The sequence below is a fragment of the Ahaetulla prasina genome, chromosome 2, assembly GCF_028640845.1.
Source record: "Ahaetulla prasina isolate Xishuangbanna chromosome 2, ASM2864084v1, whole genome shotgun sequence".
NCBI lineage: Eukaryota > Metazoa > Chordata > Lepidosauria > Squamata > Colubridae > Ahaetulla > Ahaetulla prasina.
This window is the reverse complement of record NC_080540.1, coordinates 177065298-177089235: the sequence shown is the minus strand read 5'-3', so window position 1 is coordinate 177089235 and position 23938 is coordinate 177065298. Positions and strand designations below refer to the sequence as shown.

The window sequence follows — 23938 nt, the reverse complement described above, 5'->3', positions numbered from 1 at the left end:
TGAAGAGTGGTAAATCTGTGGGCCTTCACTAGGTACAGCTAATGGTAGCGTGGCATGATGACATAGAGGGCCACAGAATCTCCAGCACTGATCCCCTTGCTTGAATTTGCCCTAGACAGAAATTTTACTGACAAAATGGTTAGAAGAATGGTTAGCAGCTTTTCTTTTTTTATCTAAAATTTGTGTAGGGTGTTCCTTAATAAACTTTTGCTTGTTTAATGTATTTCTAAGCAAGATAATTTCTCATTTATTTGGCAAATTCAAGTTTTCAGAGTACTTCAGACATATTTTGCTGCAGTCTTTACAACAATTTTGATCTGATACTATAAATTGAGGAGAAAGGAAAAGTTCTAAGCCTCAGGATGGCATGTTAAAATCATAGTCTAAATGTACGACAGTGGTAGGATATCTGTAATTGGGAGATTTCTTTCTATTTTAACTTCCTAATGTGTAATCTTTACGTTTAGGGCTTCAGTCTCATTAAGGAGCAATTAAAGACAAATTCCTTGTGTGTCCAATCACACTTAACCAATTAAAAAAATCTATTCTATTCTATTCTATTCTATTCTATTCTATTCTATTCTATTCTATTCTATTCTATTCTTCCTTTGGAAAAAAACTATCACATTGCACAGTTTGTGACTTATTTCTAATCATAAAAATTAAAATTTTAAAAACAAGGTCTGGTAGTTTCTCTATCGCCTACTGCTTCCCAAAATAAAAACTGCATATGAAATGAATTTTAAACATTCAAGAAATCTTCCTTCTTGGAAACCAGGGAAGGGAGCATACAAATTAAGCCGGGTTGTTTGTAAGAAACTCATCTACACACATCTTGATATGTACAAGGGGCATCCACTCTGCTTTTATTTGAATTTAGATGACTGATATTTTGCAGGTATTTTCAGTGCACACAAATATGATGGTTTGGTTAAACTATGAATTGCAACCCGGCACATAAAGGGTCATTCAGATGTCACACCATCAAGCAAGGTTCATTTATAGTCTCTACCATACTCTTCCCCAAGCTCAGAACTCGGCAACTAATCTAACTGCAGTGTGTTCTGCTGCTGTAGTAGAATAGCTGCTATTCACTATAGTAGAACAGGCTCCACATGATTGCCATCTTCTGGAAACAGAAAGAACTATTGCTATTCATCAAAATTACACTCTTATTCAATAAGCGTTTTCTAAACAGCCCTATAAAATCTATACTGTACTAACTCCCTAGGAACATGCCTTTTTAAAAGAAATTGTTCCTTTCAAATCTAAAGAAAAGAGTCAGCTGTTCGATAGCAGCAAGGCTTCCAAATGAAGCTTCTATTATATAGTAATCCTGCCTCACTCATTATAGATTTGGGGGGAAAAACTTCCTCTCCTTGTAACTCCTGGTGTTTTCACACTAACTGCTTCTAAATCATTAACTTTTAAAATTATCATTCCAAAGATCCCACAGTCTCCCCTGAGTGCACTTTTTAATCTTTCTGCCCAAAAATTGGTTGACAGTATACTTACATGTCTTGTGATGGTTGTCACTACTAGAAGCCTCCATTTGTGGCATAAGGTAAAGGTTCCCCTCGCACATACGTGCTAGTTGTTGCCGACTCTAGGGGGCGGTGCTCATCTCCGTTTCAAAGCCGAAGAGCCAGCACTGTCCAAAGACGTCTCCGTGGTCATGTGGCCAGCATGACTCAACGCCAAAGACGCACGGAACGCTGTTTCCTTCCCACCAAAGGTGGTCCCTATTTTTTCTACTTGCATTTTTAGGTGCTTTCGAAACTGCTAGGTTGGCAGAAGCTGGGATAAGTAACGGGAGCTCACCCCGTTACATGGCAGCACTAGGGATTCAAACCGCTGAGCTGCTGACCTTTCGATTGACAAGCTCAACGTCCTAGCCCCTGAGCCACCGCGTCCCTTCTATTTGTGGCACAGAAGCCTTAATTTGCCAAATTAACCCTTTGCTAAATATGGTAATTGCTTCAACCAAGTTGTCAGATGGAATTATTTAATGTACTTTAGCATATGAGAATGTAGTGTAACCATTTAAGCCTTTCAGATAACCTCCTCCTTGCCAGTTCCAAAATTAAATATCGAAACTGCCCAGAAAAAATGGAACCATTTTTGTACGTTACAGATGTTTGGTTATGCAGAAAGAAAGGAAGACTAAATGCTGTCATCTAAATGAAGAAAGTTACATCTCTCTCTCTCTCCTCTCTCCATTTGTTCCATTTAGAAACTGCCCATCTCCTTCACAAAGTGAATCTGGATACAAACACACGTCAAAACACAAATAGAATATTTAAAATTCAGAATTAAAAAGCAGGGGGAGGGTTTTCAAGGGATTAACCACCTCCATGGCTGCATTCACCTCTGGGGGCCCCAAGCTACCTAGTTGGTAAACTGGGTCTTTTCTGGAAGACCAGGACATTTCTGAAAGGCCAGGAGAATAGGGGTCTGTTTTGCCCCTGGTGGGAGAATGTTCCAAATGATGGGGGCAATAACAGAGAAGACTCTCTTCCTGGACCCTTTCAGCTGAAATTGTTTAATTGATGGGGTCCACAGCATGCCTGACAGGTGAGATGGGCCAACGCAATAGAGTGAAGGAGGCTCTGCACACATAGGGCTTCAGAGCTCATAAAGAAATCTTGAATTGGATCCAGAAGCAAACCAGCACCCAATGCAGCTCAAGCAAATATATTGACAAGATGCCAAACTCAGGGAGGCTGAGCTAGAGAGACTTATTATATCCTTTTTGCAAATGGATCTGAGGCTTGTTGGAAGAAATGTCCATCTGGGTTCAGTTCCAAGTAGGAAGGCAGACACTGGAAACATGGAGGCTGTTTGGAAAGATGATTTAATGGTGGACAGGACCACATAGGTTCCTTGCTCCTGGGCAAAAAAAAAAAGGGCAGAGATGCTGAGAGTGCCTGTGTTTTATACCCTCTCTGGGCTTTGGATTTCCTGGGGCATAGGAAGAGTATTGTGATTGTTTGCTGTCAGAGGTCATAGCTAGCTTTGTAGGTTGTCTGTGTGATAAGTTTGGTTGAATCTTGCTGGGTGATGCAATGAAGGGTCTCCCTTTTAGGGGAAATATTTTGCCCTTTTAATATTTCCTAAAATATCTCATTTTCCTAGGAGAGGCTAACTTCCTACAGGCTCAAGATTGTGACTTTTAGAGAATACGAATTTTGAAGTTATTTCAACTTCTTTCCTGTTTTCATTCAAGAGCACAACCTGGTGTATACATTACCTTCACCTCCAATTTCCCCCCACAACCCTGTGAGACAGCTTGGGCTGAGAAAAAGGTGTGTCTGCCCAGAGTCACCAAGGTCTTCTTGACATGATTTCACGCATGTTATTAAAAAAATCCGGTAATGTCTTAGATTTGTTATTTAATTTAGATTACGCCCCTTTCTTTGGTCGATTGAGTGCGTCTCTAAATTCATTTCTGAATTTAACCACTCACAAATGCAGAGCCTCACTTTTTCACTGCTACTTTCCCTATATTATCATTCAATTTCTGGTTGCCAAGGTTTGGTTTTACTGATAATCAATGAAAGCACTTTCTCCCTTTCCCTCATTTATTTTTTTGTGCCCAAAGGGGCGGGGACAATGCAAGACTTTCCTGATCTGGATACGAGGAAAGAACCAATCAAACAGAATCATAGATGAGTTAAAAAACGATTTCACGAACGGGGGGGGAGGGAGGGGAGAAGAGAAGAGTAAGCCAAATACTCATTGGCCAGCATGACCAGTTCTAGGCAAGCTCTGATTGGATACAGAAGAAATCTTCCTTAGACAGGGTTTTCTTAATTGGAGAAGAGGGGTGGTACAATTATCAGCATTTTTGTCGGGATTGGCTAGTGGCCTTTCCTGTTTCTGCCCCGGTATTGGCTGCGTAGCGTAGATGAGCACGTTCTTCCCCCCCCTCACGTCTTTTTCCCGGGGCAACGTACCTTGATGATCGTAGCTAGCGCGTGAGCCGAGGAAGGGTCGCTGCTGTCACTATGAATATCCGGAATGCGCGGGTTCGAGTCTGGGGCTGGCAGAAGTGGAGGGGGGGAGGAGGCGTTGGGTGGGGGGGTTCAGGAGGTGCGCTGGGGCGAAAGCGGGAAAAGGCGTCAGCCTTTTTCTTTGAGGTAAAGGCTACGTAGAGAAGGCCATTGTTCAATCCTTCCCCCTCCCTAGTTAATTAAGATGAAAGAGTGGGAGCTCTTTTTCCCCGTCCTCCTAATTGTTGCTGCGCATTTTTTGCCGAAGGGACTTCAGTCAGTCAGTCAGTTCCAGATTGTTGTGGGATATTAATTGAACATTTTAAAGTTGGTTCTCCTGCTAGGTAGGCCTACCCAGGTTTCGCGTTGGTGGGGGCCAACAACCTGGTCTCGGGGAAGGAGTCTAAAATTTACAGCGCACAGAGCTGCGCTTTTGGATCCAAAGGGTCAGCCCGGCAGGAGGAGTTGATAGCTGTGAGGATCAGAGTGGAACCTTCCTTGTGAGGAGCAATATATCCTTCATGATTTAGGACTTGCCTGAAACTTCTATGTGTTATCTGGCACCAGGATATCTCCTGACCAAAATTAAAATGCTGGATAAAATAGGCAGTGTTTGGTATATAGCATGTACATAACTTTTTTAAAAAAAAATATTTGACTGGTAACAGTTCATAGCTGGTGACAGCCGTTGTTGCAATCGGTTTGATCCAAAAAGATGATTTTAATCAATGGGCAGGTTTCTGTTCCTAAAGTCAGCACTGTGGTGTGTTTAGAAAAACAAGGACTAAAATAGACAGGCACACCTTGCTGAATGGCCCACTTTTTGGCACTGTGCTACAGTGCCTTTGATTGCAGAAAATCCTGTGGTTTATTTCAGCATGAGCAGTCTCCTCTTGTGGGAATGAATTGCTACCTCTTTTTTTCTGTCTCAATTTTTATTCCTTTTTTCACTATCAGCCCGAGGACCTGATGAACATGCAACATTGCAATCTCCTTTGCTTGCCAGAGAATTATCAGATGAAGTACTATTTTTATCATGGACTCTCGTGGCCACAGGTGATTCCTTTTACATTTACATTTACTCATGTGTGAAGAATATGAAAGCTAAGGGTTGAGCCTGATCTCAAAGGGGCTTGGTGCAAGTTTCTTCTACACCAGGGGTCTCCAACCTTGGCAACTTTAAGACTTGTGGACTTCAACTCTAAGAGTCTTAAAGTTGCCAAGGTTGGAGATCCCTGTTCTACACCATATTTTCCTTTGTTTTGTCTTTTTTGACTTGGCATTGGGAACTGATACAGTACAGGTAGTCCTTGACTTACAACAGTTTGTTTAGTGACCAAAGTTACAATGGTACTGAAAAAAGTGACTTATGATTGTTTTTCACACTTAATGACCATTGCAGCATCCCCATGGTCATGTGATCAAAATTCCCATGCTTAGCAACTCACTCAAATTTATTATTGTTACAGTATCTTGGGGTCATGTGATCACTTGCAATCCTCTGACAAGCAAAGTCAATGGAGAAACCAGATTCACTTAACCGTGTTACTAACTTAACAACTGCAGTGATTCGCTTAAGAATAGAATAGAATAGAATAGAATTTTTTATTGGCCAAGTGTGATTGGACACACAAGGAATTTGTCTTGGTGCATATGCAAATGATGTAAAATGGTGCAAAAATCACTTAACTGTTTCACTTAGCAACAGAAATTTTGAAGAGTACCTGTAGCAAGGTGAAGCCTCTTCAGAAAACTAGTCTGATCCAGGTTTTCTAAGTATATATGTGTCCTCCCTCAGCCTCAATCTGCCATGTCTGTTCCAACTTCCATATGGCTATTGTTTTCAGTAAGCTGTGTAGCAGATTATATTAATAGTAATACTTTACTTCGAATCCTTAGAATTCCTCTTGGTTCTTTGATCATAAACACAAGTACTTCATATTTTAACCTTCAAAATTATTCTTTTATTTAGCTAGCTGTACCTTTAGTGATATGGGAACAGCTGACAGGGAGGAATTTCAAGTAAATTAATTTTATGAAAGACTACAAATGTAATAATATAATATGCATAGAATATTTATATTATGATTATTTAGCAAGTATATCAGGTTAACAAGTAGTCCAAAAAAGTCAAATTTTAAGCTGGCTAGTTTGACTTCTTTATGAAAAAGTAATTTGGATGATTCCCTTTGGTTTCTGGATTCTTTTCCAAGGCTTTGTGTGTCTAATCTCCTCATTGCTCTTTCCAGCTCTCCTACATTGCTGAAGATGAGAATGGCAAGATTGTAGGCTATGTACTAGCTAAAATGTGAGTATATGCATTGGATGATTTTAATGAGTGTGTACTACAGATAAACATGTTTGCAATCTTTTATGCTGCAGCAGTGAAAGGTTTCAAGCTATGATTTTATCATATTGTGTATATTTGTGTTTGTATATTTAAATTCTAAAGCTGCATAACCTCATTTTCTTCTTACTGATGATTAGTCATGAGCTTGAAAACAGAAGGGATTTTAAGAATGAATGAAATATTGCAGGATTGCAAGGGTAGATTACAGGAGGATCACAAAACAGTTACATTTGGTTTTTTTTAACAATCCCCAGGTCTTCTAGGACACTCATTATAGTTTTACTAAACCTTTGTTGATTAATAAGGAGAGCTGAAGATTTAGAGAAGAATTTATAGAGTTTATAGAAAATGGAGTGATGTATGGAATGAAGATGTATTTGAGTATATTCTAGGAGGCACTGAAAAGTTATTAAAGTTGAGTATACTTGCTAGGAATAAAGGGGAAAGTTGCTTTTTCCTTACTTTTTCCTTTTTTCAGGATATTTTTTTTATTCTATATTTTAAAATATTTTTTCTTTTTTTGTATTAGGTTCTTGTATTATTTGGGCTTGGTTGTTTTCCTGCAGCTGTTTCTTTACCAGGCTAGATAATATCAGTGTGTAGGATTGTGGGAACCAATTCAAGGAATTGGAGTTTGTAGCTTTTTGTTGCATTTTGTGGATCATTTTTGTTTATTAAATAATACAATCAGTTGATTAAATGTATTCCATTTTCACATATGGAACTATAAAAATGTGTAGGCGCTATTTTGTCTTTCCACCTTATTATTTGCTTAGGCAAAGGTAATCCTCGACTTACAACTGTAGTTAGTATTGCTGCTGTAAATTATGCCAGTTGTTAAATGAGTCATCATGTGACCACACCTGATTTTGCAGGCTTTTTTTCCTGATGGTCATTAAGTGAATGTCGTGGTTGTAATGTGGTAATTAGGTGTTTACAGTGGGCATTTTTTGTTGGAAACTGGAAATATATGGATTCCGGCAAAAAATTGCAAATCGTGGTCATGTGATCATGACATGCTGCAAACAACCATTGATGTGGGCCAGTTGCCAAGTGCCCAGAACGCAATCATGTGACTATAGGTTGCCCTATGCTTTTGGAACTTCAAATCCAGGTTATAAATCGTTCTTGAGAGGTCTGTTGTAACTTCAAATGATCGCTAAGTGACCGCTGCTGAAAATAACATAGGAAGAAGTAAATAAAGCAAGGGATGGATGAGGCAGAGGAGAAGTAAAGAATAGTCAAATGTTGATTTTTTCATGATAAGAAAAGCATTCATTTAATTATGAATGAGATAATATGAGATTTCAGATGATATGAGATTTCAATATCGTGAGATTTCTTATCTCATGATAAGAAATGCATTCCCATTAGCTAACTAAAGGATAAGGAATTGGTGAACTTTCAGAATTACAGCTCCAGGCGTCCCCCATCATTGGTTATCCTGCTGGGAGACAACATTCCTCAGCCTGAGCTAATTTAGGACTTCAGGGACCAATAGAGCAATTTCTAGTATTATAGCTGTTAGGCATTGCAAGTGGCAGAAGCAAGTGGTTTTTGTTGTTGTTATTTCAGAATGAATATACTAAACAACTTTAAGCATAAGATTGACATGCTGAATCTTCTATTATTATAATATATTGACAAAGGACTGGAAGAAGCTACAGGGAACTATTTCCTCATTTCACAAGCAAATTGTCATAGGATATAATTAAAATAACAACTTTGGTATAATTTGGGAGATGAAAGAATCAAAGAATCTGCTCTTAGTTGTTAAAATAATCCTAAGAGCTCCCTTTAAGATGAAATAGCTGAAATCTCATAATTGCTCTTGTAATGTGAAAGTCCTGAGGCAGAAAAAGGTGCAGAGTATGGTCCAAGCTTCTAATTTAGACACAGCTTTGTTTTACCTAGATGTTCTTGTATCAGGCATTTAGGAATTGCTGTTGGCTTCATCTGAACCTGTGCTTTGATAAACTATGTGTGTGTGTGTGTGTGTGTGTTTGACTCTTTCTTGGCTTACACTCTCTGTGTGTGAGCTGAAAGATACAGATGAGTACCAAAAGAGAACAAGATGGTATATCAGGCGATGAATCGTGCTCCTTCAAGATAAGGCTTGGGGTGGATTCATGGAGGATAAGATTTTCAAGACTTACTGGCTGTATAAGACCCCTAATATCAGAGGCAGGATATATTTCAGTACCAGTTGCTGGGGACCACAAATGGAAGGGTGCTGGTGGTTTCATAGCCTGCTTGAGAGATTCCTATTGATGGTAGTTTAGCCACAGTAGAAACAGAATGCTGAAATAAATGAGTCTTTGGTATTGCTGCTTTTACATTCTATGGGGCTGGGCTCTCAGCCATATGGGGGGTTACTTGGTTTAATATACAGTCTAAAACAGCCTTGCCAAATTGGAGTTCTTCAGTGTAGGGCAACACTTTCCATCATAATGAGGGTAGTTACTGTCTCACAATAAAAAGACTACTAGATTGGGAAATACATCCCAATGTAAAAAATAATTTTTTTAAAAACGCACACGAACATACACATAGTTATGCCTGGGATTTGCGTGTGGTTGAAACTGAGTTAATTTTTACTATTTCTAGGGAGGAAGACCCCGACGATGTCCCCCATGGACACATCACATCTCTGGTAATATTTCTTTGCCTTCTCTCCCCCATTTTAGCTCCAAGAGAGGTCAGTTATTGGACTTAAATAGAAAGCATTGCATTGTCCTCTGTTAGGATCAAACTCAAATTGAGAGGTGGAATCCTTCAAAAGAAATTATGAAAAGTTGCACAGATAGTCCTGAGAGCTGGTACTTGAGGCTTGACTCAGTGTTGAGTAATGCCTGGGGCTCTTTTTTCTCTGCGATTCTGAGAGTACCATTGCACAGAAATAAGTTGTTTAATTGCTGACAATCAAGTTAGTACCCATTTGGACCTCTTTGGTAGATAATGGAGAATAGGGGAAGCCATTTATACCTTTGCTAAGAAGTTTGGAGACAGATCACTATGATCTGCAGCCATATTTGTACATAGGTATGATGCTGGCAAATGCCTCCCCCCAAGTAAGAATAAGCTTAGACATGAATAGTAGCAGTATACTGCACTGACTTAGATTAGTATGTAAAATCTTCTATTGGCTCTCTTTTTTGATTAAATAAGCAGTAATCTTCCTTGCTGTCCCTCTTTGGTAGGCAGTCAAGCGGTCCCATCGTCGCTTAGGGCTGGCTCAAAAGCTGATGGACCAGGCTTCTCGAGCCATGATTGAGAACTTCAATGCTAAGTATGTCTCACTGCATGTTCGCAAAAGGTGAGTTTTCCTGTCCTGTGTCAGGTTTATTTGCAGAAACCTCCTTTTAAAAGGCAAGCCTAAACTTACCATTGTTACCATATAATTGTAAGCTTGGTTATGTTCAGAAAGGCAGGCCTTCCATTTTTCACCGCCTCTCCCAACATCTAAAGATTTTTAGAATGAATGATTCACACAAAATCCACATATTCTGTTCATTTGCACATTGTCAAATTGGATAATGTGAGAAAAGGCTATCTACACTAATTCAGTATTTGTGGAGAGACATGTCTGGACAAACAGATGTGCATAACTTTGTAAGTAACATTGTCTGCACTCTCACCCATGGTCTTCAGGGGACCACCTGTCTTTTACCACTATGTTGTTTTCAACTCAATGCCGTTTCTATTTTCAGTGAGAATTTGAATTATTTCAATTCAGCAAGGATCCAGTCCTTGTTCTTGGCATGCTCTGACCGCACTGGCTTCACAATGAATTTCCATTTGTGGCTCTTGATACTTAAGTTGGATATAAATGTAATGACCACCAAAAAGTTGATATGCATTGAAAGAGTTCTGCTCTCCTTAGGTGTGGCCATAAAAGAGGAAAAAGAGTTGGGAATTGGTGGATAGACATGTGGAAAATTTTGTCTCTGTTACATAAGTAAAACTCATCTGGATCCAGTCCTGCATTTTGGGTTACACACTGTATATGCAGGTGAAGCTGGGAAGCTTAATAGCAGGGATAGGAAGGCACCAGTTAGCTTCTAAGCAGCTTACATTTAAGGTATGTTTCCTGTGATTGAGGAAATAGTAAGCTTCATGACTAGTAGCTATTAATGGACCAATTCTGTGTAAATGTTAGTTCTCTTTTAAAACCATCTGCATTTGACACTATTGTCTCATCTGAGAGCAGCAATTTCCAATTTTAATAATAGCAATAAAAAGAAATAATGTATAGGACCCATTTTATGGGTCTTGCATATCCTTCCCTTAGTTTCTGTGAATGATTTCAGGTTCATGATGGTCTCAATCCAAAAACTGGATCAGTCCAATTTTATCATTTCTCTTGATTTATATAACTTGCATTTTCTCTCTTCCATCTTTCAGTAACCGAGCTGCATTACACCTCTATTCCAACACGCTCAATTTTCAGTGAGTACCACAAGGATGGGAGGGGGCATGGTAAAGAGTTGTTTGATGTTAGAACATTGTTGGAAATTGAGCTTTTGATCTTTTAACTGGATTGCAAAAGACCCTTGAGTGGCTCTGAAGGGGTGAGAGTCCCTCAGACTAATTACAGTACTTTGCAGGCTTGCGAGTCCCTTGTTGCTTTCCCAAGAATGAATGAGGGTATGTGGGAGTACATGGGATGGGAATTACAGGAGATGTAATCCAGTACATGTTCAGATTGGAGATATTCTGTGTTTTTAACATGGTTGATCCCATGCAAAGACCTTGCCTTGGTGAAGGTTTTATTTGGGCAATATGCTAGCAACTGATCTCCTATATATATATGTCAGAATACAGCTTTGTTTGTTTTGTACTACTTTATTAACTAGAATTGTATGGATTAAGATATCTGGATTTCTAAAACTTAGGGTTTGTTAGTACCAAGAAAACATTACACAAACAAGGAGCTACTTTTAAAATTGGCATCATCCTAAAACTTGCCAGACATTTTTTTCTCACTGCCTGAAAATACTTGCCTTCTGAACATCTGTAAATCTTCTCAGAGTATTACTGTCTAATAATTTACGTTTTGAATATTCCAAGCATATAAATACTTTCTCTCAGTAATAGTTAAAACAACCCTATAGTGTATCCCAGAATTTTCTATTACTGGGAGGAGTTCTGAGCTTGTAAGAATATCACATTGCATTTGAGTACATGGATATAAACCTGGGGCTTTGCAGCTTATATTTTTCTGTATTCTGTTGTTCCGGCTGTGAGCAGAGGAGAGGAGATTGTGAAGATTTGCTTTTATTTTTTTCAAAAAAGGAAACATGCTTGTTCTTTCTCACAGGATCAGTGAAGTGGAGCCTAAATACTATGCTGATGGGGAGGATGCATATGCTATGAAGCGTGATTTAACACAGATGGCAGATGAGGTGAGCACAGATTCTGTTGGTGGACACATGCTGGAGAACATGGCCTTGTTATCTTAAGTCTGAAACTGCTGCTGTCAGCTACAGTTGGCCCTACCATGCAGTTCAGAGTCACCACTTGTGCAGAAACGGATAGGTAGCCAGCTTGCCTTCTGGCAGGAACAAAAGCTTTATTAAAAAATCAGAACAAATGCTTAACTACATTTGCCTTTGTGACAGCCCACGTTACAACAGTTCATTTAGTGACCGTTCAAAGTTACAACGGCACTGAAAAAAGTGACTTATGACCGTTTTTCACAGTTACGACCTTTGCAGCAGCCCCATAATCATGTGATCAAAATCCAGATGCTTGGCAACTGGTTCATATTTATGACCGTTGCTGTGTCCCACGGTCATGTGATCACCTTTTGCAACCTTCCGGTTAGCAAAGTCAATGGGGAAGCTAGATTCACTTAACAAGTGGGTTACTAATTTATCATTCACTTAACAACTGAGGCAAGAAAGGTTGTAAAAATGGGGCAAAACTAAAAAATATCTGAGTTAATGACAGAAATTTTGGGCTCAATTGTGGTTGTAAGTTGAGGATTACCTGTACCTCTGAATAAGCTATTTCTTGATAATCATATTCTAAATAATCTGAAAGTGGCCTGAGCAGCCTAGAAAGAGACATTTGCATGAAAGCTGTAGCATCCACCTTTTTTTCTTTCACCGTGGGCTATATTTAATGTATTCTGGAAATGCCTTATTGGTTTATAAAAATAGATAAGGACTCCCTTGAATTGATTTTGACTCCTGTTGACTAAAAGGAAGCATTCATGCAGGTTGCTTGCTAATAATAGTACAGGTAGTCCTCGATTTATCACCACAATTGAATCAAAAATTACTCTGTTATTAAAAAGGACAGTTGCTAAATGGGTTTTGCCCCATTTTATGACCTTTTCTGCCACAGTTAAGTGAATCATTACAGTTTTTAAGTTAGTAACAATGACAGTTATTAAGTGAATCTGGCTTCCCCATTCACTTTTCTTGTCAGAAGATTGCAAAAGATGATTACATGACGCCAGGACCCTGCAACTGTCATAAATATGAGTCAGCTGTCAAGTGTCTGAATTTTGTACACATGACCATGGAGAAGCTGCAGCGGTCATAAGTGTGAAAACAGTCATAAGTCACTTTTTTCAGTATCATTGTAACTTTGAATGGTCACTAAATAAATAGCTGTAAGTTGGGACTAATTTGTGGTGAATTGGGGGGGGGGGATATTTTTTTCAACTTTGCTGTATAGCTTAGAAATACTTGGGATTTCATGTACTAACCAAGATCAAGCTTGTTTTGGTTTTCTTTATATATATATATATATATATATATATATATATATATATATATATATATATATATATATATATATATATATATATATATATATATATATATATATATATATATATATATATGCTTTATTGAACTTTTTTACATTAAAAGTGTAAAAAAAAAGGAAAAAAAGGAAAAAGAAAAGATTATATCACTTAACAGCTATTTGTGGTGTTTTTCTTCTAACAGTAATCCGTGCAATAATTACAAACATTAAATTGTACATATTTGTTTTCTTATTTTATCTATTGATTATACTTAGTAACTAAATACCCCTATCTATCTCCTTTCCATCCATCCATACCATAAAATACTGATACCATATACCATAAAATACTGATGTCTCTTTATCTTTCAGAGTTAGTTTGTCCATTTCTGTGCAATTCATGATCTTTTGTATAATAAGTCTCTCTGTGGGCACACATGGCTGTTTCCAACATTGAGCGAAGGCCATCCTAGCAGCAGTTAATATATGTAGTATTAAATATTTTATACTCTTCACGTATTTTTTTAAAAAATCCCCAATAAAAAGAGTTCGGGTTCTAGATCCAATTGTTCATTCGTGATTTCTTGTAGCCACTTTTTAATTTTTAACCAATATTTACGGGATTCGGGGCAGGACCACCACATATGGTAATATGTTCTCTCTTTATTTTTACATTTCCAGCATATGGGAGACATTTTGGGATACATTTTCGCTAGTCTCGAAAGGGGTAGGTGCCACCTGTAGAACATTTTATATGCATTTTCTTTTTATGCTGCTGATTTTGTTAGTTTATAATTTCTGTTCCATATTTACTCCCAATCTGATAAATTTATATTATGTCCAATATTTTGACCCCATGCAATCATACATCCTTTCACTACTTTTTCTTCCAATTCTACTTCTAGCAAGTATTTATAAATTTGGGTAATATTTTTTTTGTCTGGCCCTAGTAAAATTTTATCTAATTGCTGTAGTTTAAGATATATTCCATATTCTTTTATATCTTGTTTGTATTGATTTTGTAACTGAAGATAGGCTCACCAGTCAACCCGTAGTCCTTGTTCTTGGAGGTCCTGTAGTGTTTTTAATTTTCCATGAATATCTAGATCTTTATATTTTAGCATTTTATTCAACTCTAAATTATTTGGGTGAATCATCGCTTCTATTGTGGATAGCCAAATTGGGATTTTTATATAGTGTTTCTTTTTAACTTTAATCCAATTGTTTATTAGGGAATCTCTAATCAAATGTCTGTGGAAATACTGTTGTTTCGTGTGGCCTGTTTCCCACAGGAAGGGATGCCATCCTCTCTGTAGATCGTGGCCTTCTATAGCTAGTATTCTTTTATTCTTTAAATTGATCCAATCTTTTAACCAAACTAGTGTTGCTCACTATAATATAGTTCCCAATTTGGTAATTCAAATCCTCCTCTGCTCTTCATATCTTATAGATATTTCATTTTTATTCTAGGTTTTTTCCCATGCCAAATAAATTTTCCAATTGTTTTATTAAGGTCGTTAAAAAAGGTCTTTTCTAATTTGACTGGAACAGTCTGAAACAAATATAAGAATTTTGGTAGTATAGACATCTTTACGGGTGCTATTCTTCCTAATAGTGACAGCTGCATCTTCAGCCACAATTCTAAATCTTTTTTTGTTTCTTGTAATAATTTGTTGTAATTATTCTCCTTTATTGCTTTGCAATGCGCTGTCAACCATATCCCTAAGTATTTGATTTTTCTTGTTGTTTGAAGTCCAAGTGATCTTTCAAATTCTATTATTTGTGGTTCTGTTAAATTTTTCAGTAGAAGTTTCGTTTTCTGTCTATTAATTTTCAGTCCTGCTTCAGTTCCATATCTTTTCTAATTCCTTAATTAGTGCTTGTCCTCTCTCTAGTGATTCTCAATGATAAAAGCCAAATCATCTGCAAATGCTTGCAGTTTATATTCTTCGCTTCTGATTTTCAATCCTTTTATTTCTGGATTTTGTCTTAATTCGTTCTAATGATACTTCTAATGAAAGTATAAAGAGCAGAGGGGATAGGGGGCAGCCTTGTCGAACTCCTTTCTCTATGTTTAAAGTTTGGGTATTTTCTCCATTGATTATAATTTTTGCTTTTTGTATTGAATATATTCTCAAATTTGGTGCCAAAGTTCATATCATACACTTGTTGAATCATAAATTGCCAATTGAGATTGTCAAATGCTTTTTGGGCGTCCAAAAAAAAAAAACAAGGGCTACCTGTTTCTCTGGGTGAGCTTCATAGTATTCTAAACTATCCATTATTATTCTCAAATTGTTTCTAATTTGTCTGTCTGGGAGGAATCCATTTTGGTCTGAGTGTATATAACCATTCAAAATTTTCTTTAGTCTGTTGGCGATAATAGTAGCAAATATTTTATAATCTACATTTAACAGAGAGATTGGTCTATAATTTTGTATCAGCCTAGGATCCGTATCCTCCATCGGGATTAGCGAAATTAGTGTTTCCCTCCATGTATCCGGCATTTTAGCTGATGTTAATACCTCATTAAATAAATCAACCATTATTGGTCCTATTTGTTCTTCTATTGTTTTATAGAATTCTGCTGGAAAACCATCAGGGCCTGGTGTTTTATTACTTTTCTGGGATCTAATTGCTTGATTTAATTCCATTGTAGTTATATCCTTATTCAGCATTTCTTTCAATTCATATTTTATTTCTCGAGTTCTTTTTTCCCTTTAGATAGTTCCTAATCTGATCCTCATCTATTTTTTCTTTCTTATAGAGATCTTCAAAATATTTATGTGCAATCTCTTTTTTCTTTTCTATTGTATATTGGTTTTCTTCGTTTTCATCTTGTAATTGTAGATGGTTCTTTTCTCTCTCTCTTTTTTGAGTTTATAAGAGAGCCATCTTCCTGGTTTATTTGCTTGTTGGAAATGTATTTGTTTGGTTGCTTTCAGATTTCTGTCCAGTTCTTCCTGCTCAACTAAATTGAGTTTGTGTTTATAGAGAATCAGTTGTTCTTGTAGTTGGGAGTTTAATGGGTTATTCTGTAGATTAGTCTCTAATTTTTTGATTGTTTGAAGTAGATTATTTTGTTGGGCATATTTTTCTTTGTTCTTTTTTACAGTAAAGGATATTATAACTCCCCGAATCTCAGCTTTCATAGTATCCCATAGGTTTTGGGACGATGTATATTGATTATTATTTTCTTTAAAATAAAAATTTAGTTCTTCCTTAATTTTCTTAGTAAATTCCTCATCTTTCAATAATTGAGTATTTAGTGTCCATCTTCTCCTTGGGTTTTTTTCCCCCTTCCAGCTAATTTTAAGTGGGTTGTGGTCTGCCCATGAATTCAGTAAGATTTCTACTTCTGCCACTTCTACTAGGTGCCCACTCATCCATGCCATATCAATGCGTGACCAAGATTTATGGGGGTTCGAATAAAAGGTGAATTGTCTTTTTTCTGGGTTTAGTATTCTCCATATATCTATTAAATTTAATTTTTTAGTCATTTCTACAAATATTTTTGGTAATTCTCTTTTTTTACGCTTTCTTATTCCCCCCATTGTAGTCTTTTTGATAGTCTGATATCGCATTAAAATCGCCTATGATGCAAATGTTTTCCTTTTCTACTTCAATAATTTTGTCATATAGAGCTTTGTAAAATTCACTTTGGTTGTCGTTGGGGGCATAAATTACCACTAATAGGATTTTTTAAAAGTTTATCTGTATTTCTATTGCCAAAATTCTTCCTTTAGGGTCTTCAAATATTAAATTTGCCTCTATCTCTTCCTTAATGTACACCACTATTCCTTTCTTTTTCTCCTTATCTGCAGAAGCCATAAACAGCGTCCTTAATTTGGGGCAATTTAAATATTTTTCATCAGTTTTTAGAATATGTGTTTCCTGTAAGCATATAATATCTACATTTTGTTTTATTAAATTTGCAAAAATCCTTTTCCATTTTGTCATTGAATTTAGTCCATTTATGTTGATGGATAAGAGTTTCATCTCCTTTTCCATAGCCCTAGTTATCTTTCGCCTTTTGTCTTCTGATTGCTCTTATATCCCTTTCTGTTTGTTGTTGATTAGTACCTATTACTTCTTGTTCTTTGTGTTTATTTTTTAGTTGGTCTTGTCTTCTTTGGGGGTTTAGATCTAAATCTTCTTTGCTACTTTGGTCTTCTGACCCCACCAGTTGTTCAAAAAAATCCTGAGCTTTTTCAGGCGTATCTATTTTAATTGTCCTTTCCTCCCAAGTAACCAACATCCCTTCTGGAATCAGCCATCGAAATAGAATGTTTCGTTTATTCAACTGCTTAGCCAGAAATTTATAATCCTTTCTCTGCTCTCTCACTCTTCTCGGGATTTGCTTGAGAATCTGAATTTCTTTACCTTTATATGTTATTATTTCTTCTCTGGATATTTTGTATATGATATCTCGCACTTTCCTTCTTGTAAATCGAATGTGGACCTCTTTTGGGAGTTTGTTTCTTCTCGCATAACTCGTGCTGACCCTGTAAATGTCGTCCATCTCTTTTAACATTTCCTCCTTGTCTCTCTCTAACGCTTCAGCTAAGATTTCTGCCATCACTAGTTCCAAATCTTCATCTTTTTCTTGCACTACATTTTGAAATCTTAAATATGAGGCAGCCTTATCATCTCTATGAAGGTTAGAGAGTCTCCCATTTCTTTGCTCACCATGTTTATTTGTTGGTCCATCTTTTCTAGTTTCTTCTCTGTTTGTTCCGTTCTTTTCTCTACTTCCTTTATTGTATATTAATTCTTCTCTAATGCTTGTTGGATTGATCCTATTTTTTCATCAAGTTTCGATATGTCTGATCTCATTTCCAGTTTTAATTTCCCAATTTCCTCTTTCAGTTCGTTAATATCTGCTCTTGTCTCTAAATGGTTCTTTACCATTATTTCCTGGAGTTTTGCCATTGAGTGTAGATAGCGAGATTTGAATATTAATATTGGAAGCAGTATTTTGTTCCTCGGCTTTCAGCATTTCCTCTGTTGTTTTTTGTGTTATTGTGAAGCTATTGTTGCTGAGGGTGTTAGAGGTAGTGTGGTTTTCTTTCCTGCCTTAGTTAATGTGATGTTTGTGGAAGTCAACTCTTCTAGTATCTCTCTCTGCTTTTTAAGGATTTTGTACACGTTGTCCCAAATTGCCATTAAACACCTTCAAGTTCTTTACTTTGAAAGTTCGTTATTAGAATAATTCAGTACTTACTATAAACTTTTGTGTTATTATATTATTTGTATAGATCTTGATGTTCACATCACTATTCAGAAATCTTAGAATGCGTAACTAATTAGAGGGTTGAGGTGCCTAACTATAAATATCTATATGAAACTTTTTTTTTCCAAATCTGACTATAACTAGTTATAACAGTAGCTTATAGTTTGAGTTATAAATATAAATCTTAACAACTATTAATAGTTGTTAAATTATTAATTTACTTGGACTTCAGTAAAGCATTTGATAAAGTAGACCATAACCTACTACTAGATAAAGTAGAAAAATGTGGGTTAGACAGCACCACCACCAGATGGATTCATAACTGGCTGACCAACCGCACTCAACGTGTAGTCCTCAACAGAACTACATCCACATGGAGGGAAGTATGCAGTGGAGTACCCCAAGGCTCTGTTTTAGGCCCAGTACTCTTCAACATTTATTTATTTTATTTATTTATTAATCAAATTTCTAGACCGCCCTTCTCCCGAAGGACTCAGGGCGGTGTACAGCCATATTAAAATACATAGATAGACAATGAATTTAAAATAATTTTAAAATGAAATATTTAACCGGCCAATTGAACTAAAAATAATAAAACCAATTAAAATCAGTATAAAGTTTAAAATTTAAAATTTAAAAGCTCAAAAATCTAATCCAGTCCTGCGCACCTGAATAAGTGTGTTTTAAGTTCACGACGGAAGGTTCTAAGGTCCGAGAGTTGGCGAAGTCCTGGGGGGAGCTCGTTCCAGAGGGCGGGAGCCCCCGCAGAGAAGGCCCTTCCCCTGGGTGTCGCCAGACGACACTGCCTAGCTGACGGCACCCTGAGGAGTCCCTCTCTGTGAGAGCGCACGGGTCGGTGAGAGGTATTCGATAGCAGAAGGCGGTCCCGTAAATAGCCCGGCCCTATGCCATGGAGCGCTTCAAAGGTGATCACCAACACCTTGAAGCGCACCCGGAAGGCCACAGGTAGCCAGTGCAGTCTGCGCAGGATAGGTGTCACCGGGAGCCACGAGGGCTCCTTCTATCACCAGCGCAGCATTCTGGACTAACTGCAGTCTCCGGATGCCCTTCAAGGGAGCCCCATGTAGAGAGCATTGCAGTAATCTAGGCGAGGCGTCACGAGGCGTGGTGACCGTGCATAGGGCATCCCGGTCTAGAAAGGCGCAACTGGCGCACCAGGCGAACTGGTAAAAGCTCTCCTGGAGACGGCCGCCAAATGATCTTCAAAGGACAGCCGTTCATCCAGGAGGATGATTGGACCCTTTCCATTGGGGCCAATGACTCGCCCCCAACAGTCAGCCGCGGCTGCAGCTGACTGTACCGGGATGCCGGCATCCACAGCCACTCTGTCTTGGAGGGATTGAGCCTGAGCCTGTTTCTCCCCATCCATCTTCATCAATCCCCTCGTCCCCCCTTGGACGAGGGGATAGATGGGGAACTCATCAAATTTGCAGATGACACCAAGCTGGCAGGAATAGCCAACACTCCAGAAGATAGGCTCAAGTTACAGAAAGATCTTGACAGACTTGAACATTGGGCGCTATCTAACAAAATGAAATTCAACAGTGAAAAAAGTAAGGTTCTACATTTAGGCAAAAAAACCAAAATGCACCGGTACCGTATATGTGGTACCTTGCTCAATAGTAGTACCTGTGAGAGGGATCTTGGAGTCCTAGTGGATAACCATTTAGATATGAGCCAGCAGTGTGCAGCAGCTGCTAAAAAAGCCAACACAGTTCTGGGCTGCATAAACAGAGGGATAGAATCAAGATCACGTGAAGTGTTAGTGCCACTTTATAATGCCTTGGTAAGGCCACACTTGGAATATTGCATCCAGTTTTGGTCGCCACGATGTAAAAAAGATGTTGAGACTCTAGAAAGAGTGCAGAGAAGAGCAACAAAGATGATTAGGGGACTGGAGGCTAAAACATATGAAGAACGGTTGCAGGAACTGGGTATGTCTAGTTTAATAAAAAGAAGGACTAGGGGAGACATGATAGCTGTGTTCCAATATCTCAGGGGTTGCCACAGAGGAGGGAGTCGGGCTGTTCTCCAAAGCACCTGAGGGTAGAACAAGAAGCAATGGGTGGAAACTGATCAAAGAAAGAAGCAACTTAGAACTAAGGAGAAATTTCCTGACTGTTAGAACAATTAATAAGTGGAACAACTTGCCTGCAGAAGTTGTGAATGCTCCAACACTGGAAATTTTTAAGAAAATGTTGGATAACCATCTGACTGAGATGGTGTAGGGTTTCCTGCCTGGGCAGGGGTTGGACTAGAAGGCCTCCAAGGTCCCTTCCAACTCTGTTGTTATATTATTATATTATATATAAATATTAATATATTAAATCAAAATATCTAGTAATCTATAAATCTGAGTTATAAATCGGTATATATATGATTATGTATATAGGTTGAAAAAAATACAAAAAAGAGAGCAGAAACAAACATGAAAGGAGTATCAGTATATCAGATAACTTACGTAGCAGTTTTAGTCAATATATAATGTATAAATTAGAATATTTAGCTATAACCAATTCCTTCGCTGGGTTAATTAGCCTTCTAACAAGTAAATTAATGGTTTAAGTGGATTAAATAATGATAGTGATTTCCAAAAAGCATTCAAATCGTTATATCCAGTAGAAAAAGAGAAAAGAAAAGAAAATCAGTTGGCAGATTCAATAAACAAAAGTAGACAAAAGGTAAAAGAGTCACCAGTTCATCAGTTTCTTATTAATGTATTGGTCTCTCAAAAGTTCCCATCAACTCAGTCTTCCTTATTATGCTGATAAGTTGCTGAGTAATGCTCTTTGCTATGGTCCTCTCCACTTCCATTACTTCAGCTGCTTCTAATGAAAAAAAAACAAAAACAAAGCTCACAGCCTCGTAACTAGTATTCAGTTCTCAGTTTTTCAGAGTTCAAAGTTTAAAGTCTGAAATTCAATGTTCAAATGTTCAAAGGTATCCCGGATTACTATCTTCTCCTATTTTGTTTGTTAAACTGTCCTGCCTTTTTCAGGCTATCAATTGCTCCCAGTCACTTTCTGCTCTTTCTCACCAGCTTCTTAGCTGCCTTCTTGGTTACGATCAATCAATCTTCACAATAAAGTACGAACCTTTTTTTTTGTTGTTAATTTTCTGTTACGCAAATTCTTTAGCACTGACCTCTTCTTGCTCCTCATCACAAGCTGTCAATAATCTTGCTTCCCACTTTGTTGGCTGTCAGACTACGGAGCCGGCATTAAAAAATGCCAGCTTTTTGCTTGCTGGACTCCACGGGGTTTTTCTCCGTCGCGTTGATGATTGCCTGTCACCAAACTGCTCCTCGAATCTCCCCACTTCAGCACGCTTCCCTACAGGCTTCGTGTACCTTTTCAGGTTTTGCTCCAGCACCAAAAAAAGAGGGATGAAGAGCAGAGCTACCACCTCAAAGCCCCTCTTTGTCTGAGCCTCACCAACCGGAAGTCTTGCTTTGGTTTTCTTAATACCAGGCAAAGTCAGCTAGTCTTGACTTTGAACCTAAAACAACAAAGAGACAGGTGGCATCTTGAAAGCTAAAAAAACTATTGTGGCATAAACATTTGTGGTCTTCAGTACCCTAATTAAAGAAGCAGAATCATACACAGAATTATCATCTTAATTTTTGATTCTGTGTTGTTAGAATGGGAAAAAACATGTTTTGTTTTGCCCCTCTTGTTAATTTGGCTAAGGCCAAACGATTGACTTCAGACCAGCACATCTGTGCATTCATCATCAAATTCTTTAAAACCCTGTTACCATGTCTTTCTGTGAAAAGACTGTCTGGCTATAGAATTGTGAACAGGAACAAATAACATTGAAAGCAGTCCCCATGGCTGCTTCTCAGATTTTGGCGTTCTGCTTATCCTGAAGTATACCATAACAGGATTACCCTTGGAGGCAACATGAGGTTAATAATGTGGATGTATTTTTTGTTGCTGGTGCCATGTATAATCATACTTCTCTAATGCCATCCTTGCATAGAATACTGTACTCAAAACAAACATCTCTTCTTCACAGCTGCGGAGGCAGGTGGAATTGAAAGAGAAGGGAAAGCATTCTGTACTGGGCTCCATTGAGAACAAGGGCAGTGATCACAAGACTAACCATGTGGGTGACTGTTGCCGGGATGACAGATGCCCAGGGACCCTTGTGGGCACCGGACCTGGAGCTGAAGACAGTGGGGACAGCAAGGACGTCAGTGAGGTCAGTGAGGCTACAGAGAGCACAGATGTCAAGGACAGCTCAGAGGCCTCTGACTCTGCCTCCTAGCAAGGTCTTTGGCTGTGCTCTTCACTTTCCAGCGATTGGACTTGTGTCGTCCTTGGCCAGGGGTTGGACCACTACGGATGGATTGGAAATAAAACTTTTGGAACCAGGTGTCTGTGTTGTGGCTTGTGGAGAAGAAGTCGCCTTGAAAGCTGTGGGTGTGTCTATGTGTCTGTCTTGGCTCATTCCCTATTCTCTTCTGGTTAGTTGATACTTCTAGTCAAGGGTTGCCACCTTTTATAGAAGATATTACCATTTATCACCGGAGAGTCTCCTCATGGCGGGAGGGTGGCAAACACATTTAATAAATTAAAAAACTTGCAGAAGTGAGTGAAAAAGGACGTGCAAATTCTTCTGCTGTCTTAATGTCTGCACCTTTCACCAGTGGAAAAGCTTTCAGCAGCATGGTGGGCAGTGAGAAAAAAACATTGCAGGAAATGGGATGAAAGATACTATGTCTGCTTAATCCCATATTGTCTCTAGAAATCAGGGTCAGTGCTTCCTGTAAGGTGGGTGGGGTGAATGGGAGGTCAGCTTTTTATACATCCCACAGATGGGATTCAGAAGTAGTGTAGCTGGGTCAAAGTGTAAATCACTAAAACTTGTTCACTTTAAAACTTACTGCAGGTAATCCTCAACTTATGACCACAATTAAACTCAAAATTTCTGTTGCTAAGTGAAATATTTGTTACGTGAATTTTGGTCCATTTTGCCACAGTTGTTAAGTGAATTCCTGCAGTTGTTAAGTTAGTAACATATTTGTTAAGTGAATCTGGCCTCCCCATTGACTTCATTTATTAGAAAGTCGCAAAAGGGGATCACATCTATCCTAGGACATTGCAACCATCATAAATATGAGTCAGTTGCCAAACAGCTACATTTTGATCACATTATCTTGGGAATGCTGCAACCGTCATAAGTGTGAAAAATGGTAGTAAGTTACTGTTTTCAGTGCTGTTGTAACTTCAAACGGTCACTAAATGAACTGTTGTAAGTTGAGGACTACCTGTACAAGCAATAAATGAAATAGAACATTTGTAAACTTAAATATGTTTCATGACACAAAAGAGGGCTTTTGTTTAAATCGGGCCAAGGATAATTGGACACACAAAATAGAGAAGTACTCAACTGGAGTGTTCTGTTTGCATTAATTTTGGGAGATGAAGCCAAGGTGATTTCCCCATTCATCAGTCACCAAAACATGCATTCAGTTTAAAAGAAAAGAACTTAGAACCAGAAAATACAAATGTGCCATTTCTTCTAAATAAAATAGCTACAGCAAACTTTAGTGCTATCAAACTGGAAATGGAGTTGGGC

The 23938-nt window shown here is 38.1% G+C and overlaps 1 protein-coding gene across 3 annotated transcripts; it reads left to right on the top strand.

Moving 5' to 3' along the window:
* The first annotated feature begins 3873 nt into the window (after window positions 1-3873).
* NAA10 (N-alpha-acetyltransferase 10, NatA catalytic subunit) lies at window positions 3874-22732 on the top strand. 3 transcript variants are annotated; one of them, XM_058171359.1, is made up of 9 exons: window positions 3874-4028; window positions 4950-5048; window positions 6242-6300; window positions 8950-8995; window positions 9543-9658; window positions 10747-10791; window positions 11663-11747; window positions 13783-13828; window positions 22373-22563. In XM_058171359.1, exons 1-9 carry the CDS (start codon window positions 4008-4010, stop codon window positions 22429-22431), a joined length of 576 nt encoding a protein of 191 aa, XP_058027342.1. In that variant the 5' UTR covers window positions 3874-4007; the 3' UTR covers window positions 22432-22563. The 3 variants fall into 3 exon arrangements, with proteins under 3 accessions (XP_058027342.1, XP_058027340.1, XP_058027341.1); XM_058171357.1 differs by lacking the exon at window positions 13783-13828 and having other exon boundaries at window positions 22373-22732; XM_058171358.1 differs by lacking the exon at window positions 13783-13828 and having other exon boundaries at window positions 3953-3977; window positions 22373-22732.
* The last annotated feature ends 1206 nt before the right edge of the window (window positions 22733-23938 follow it).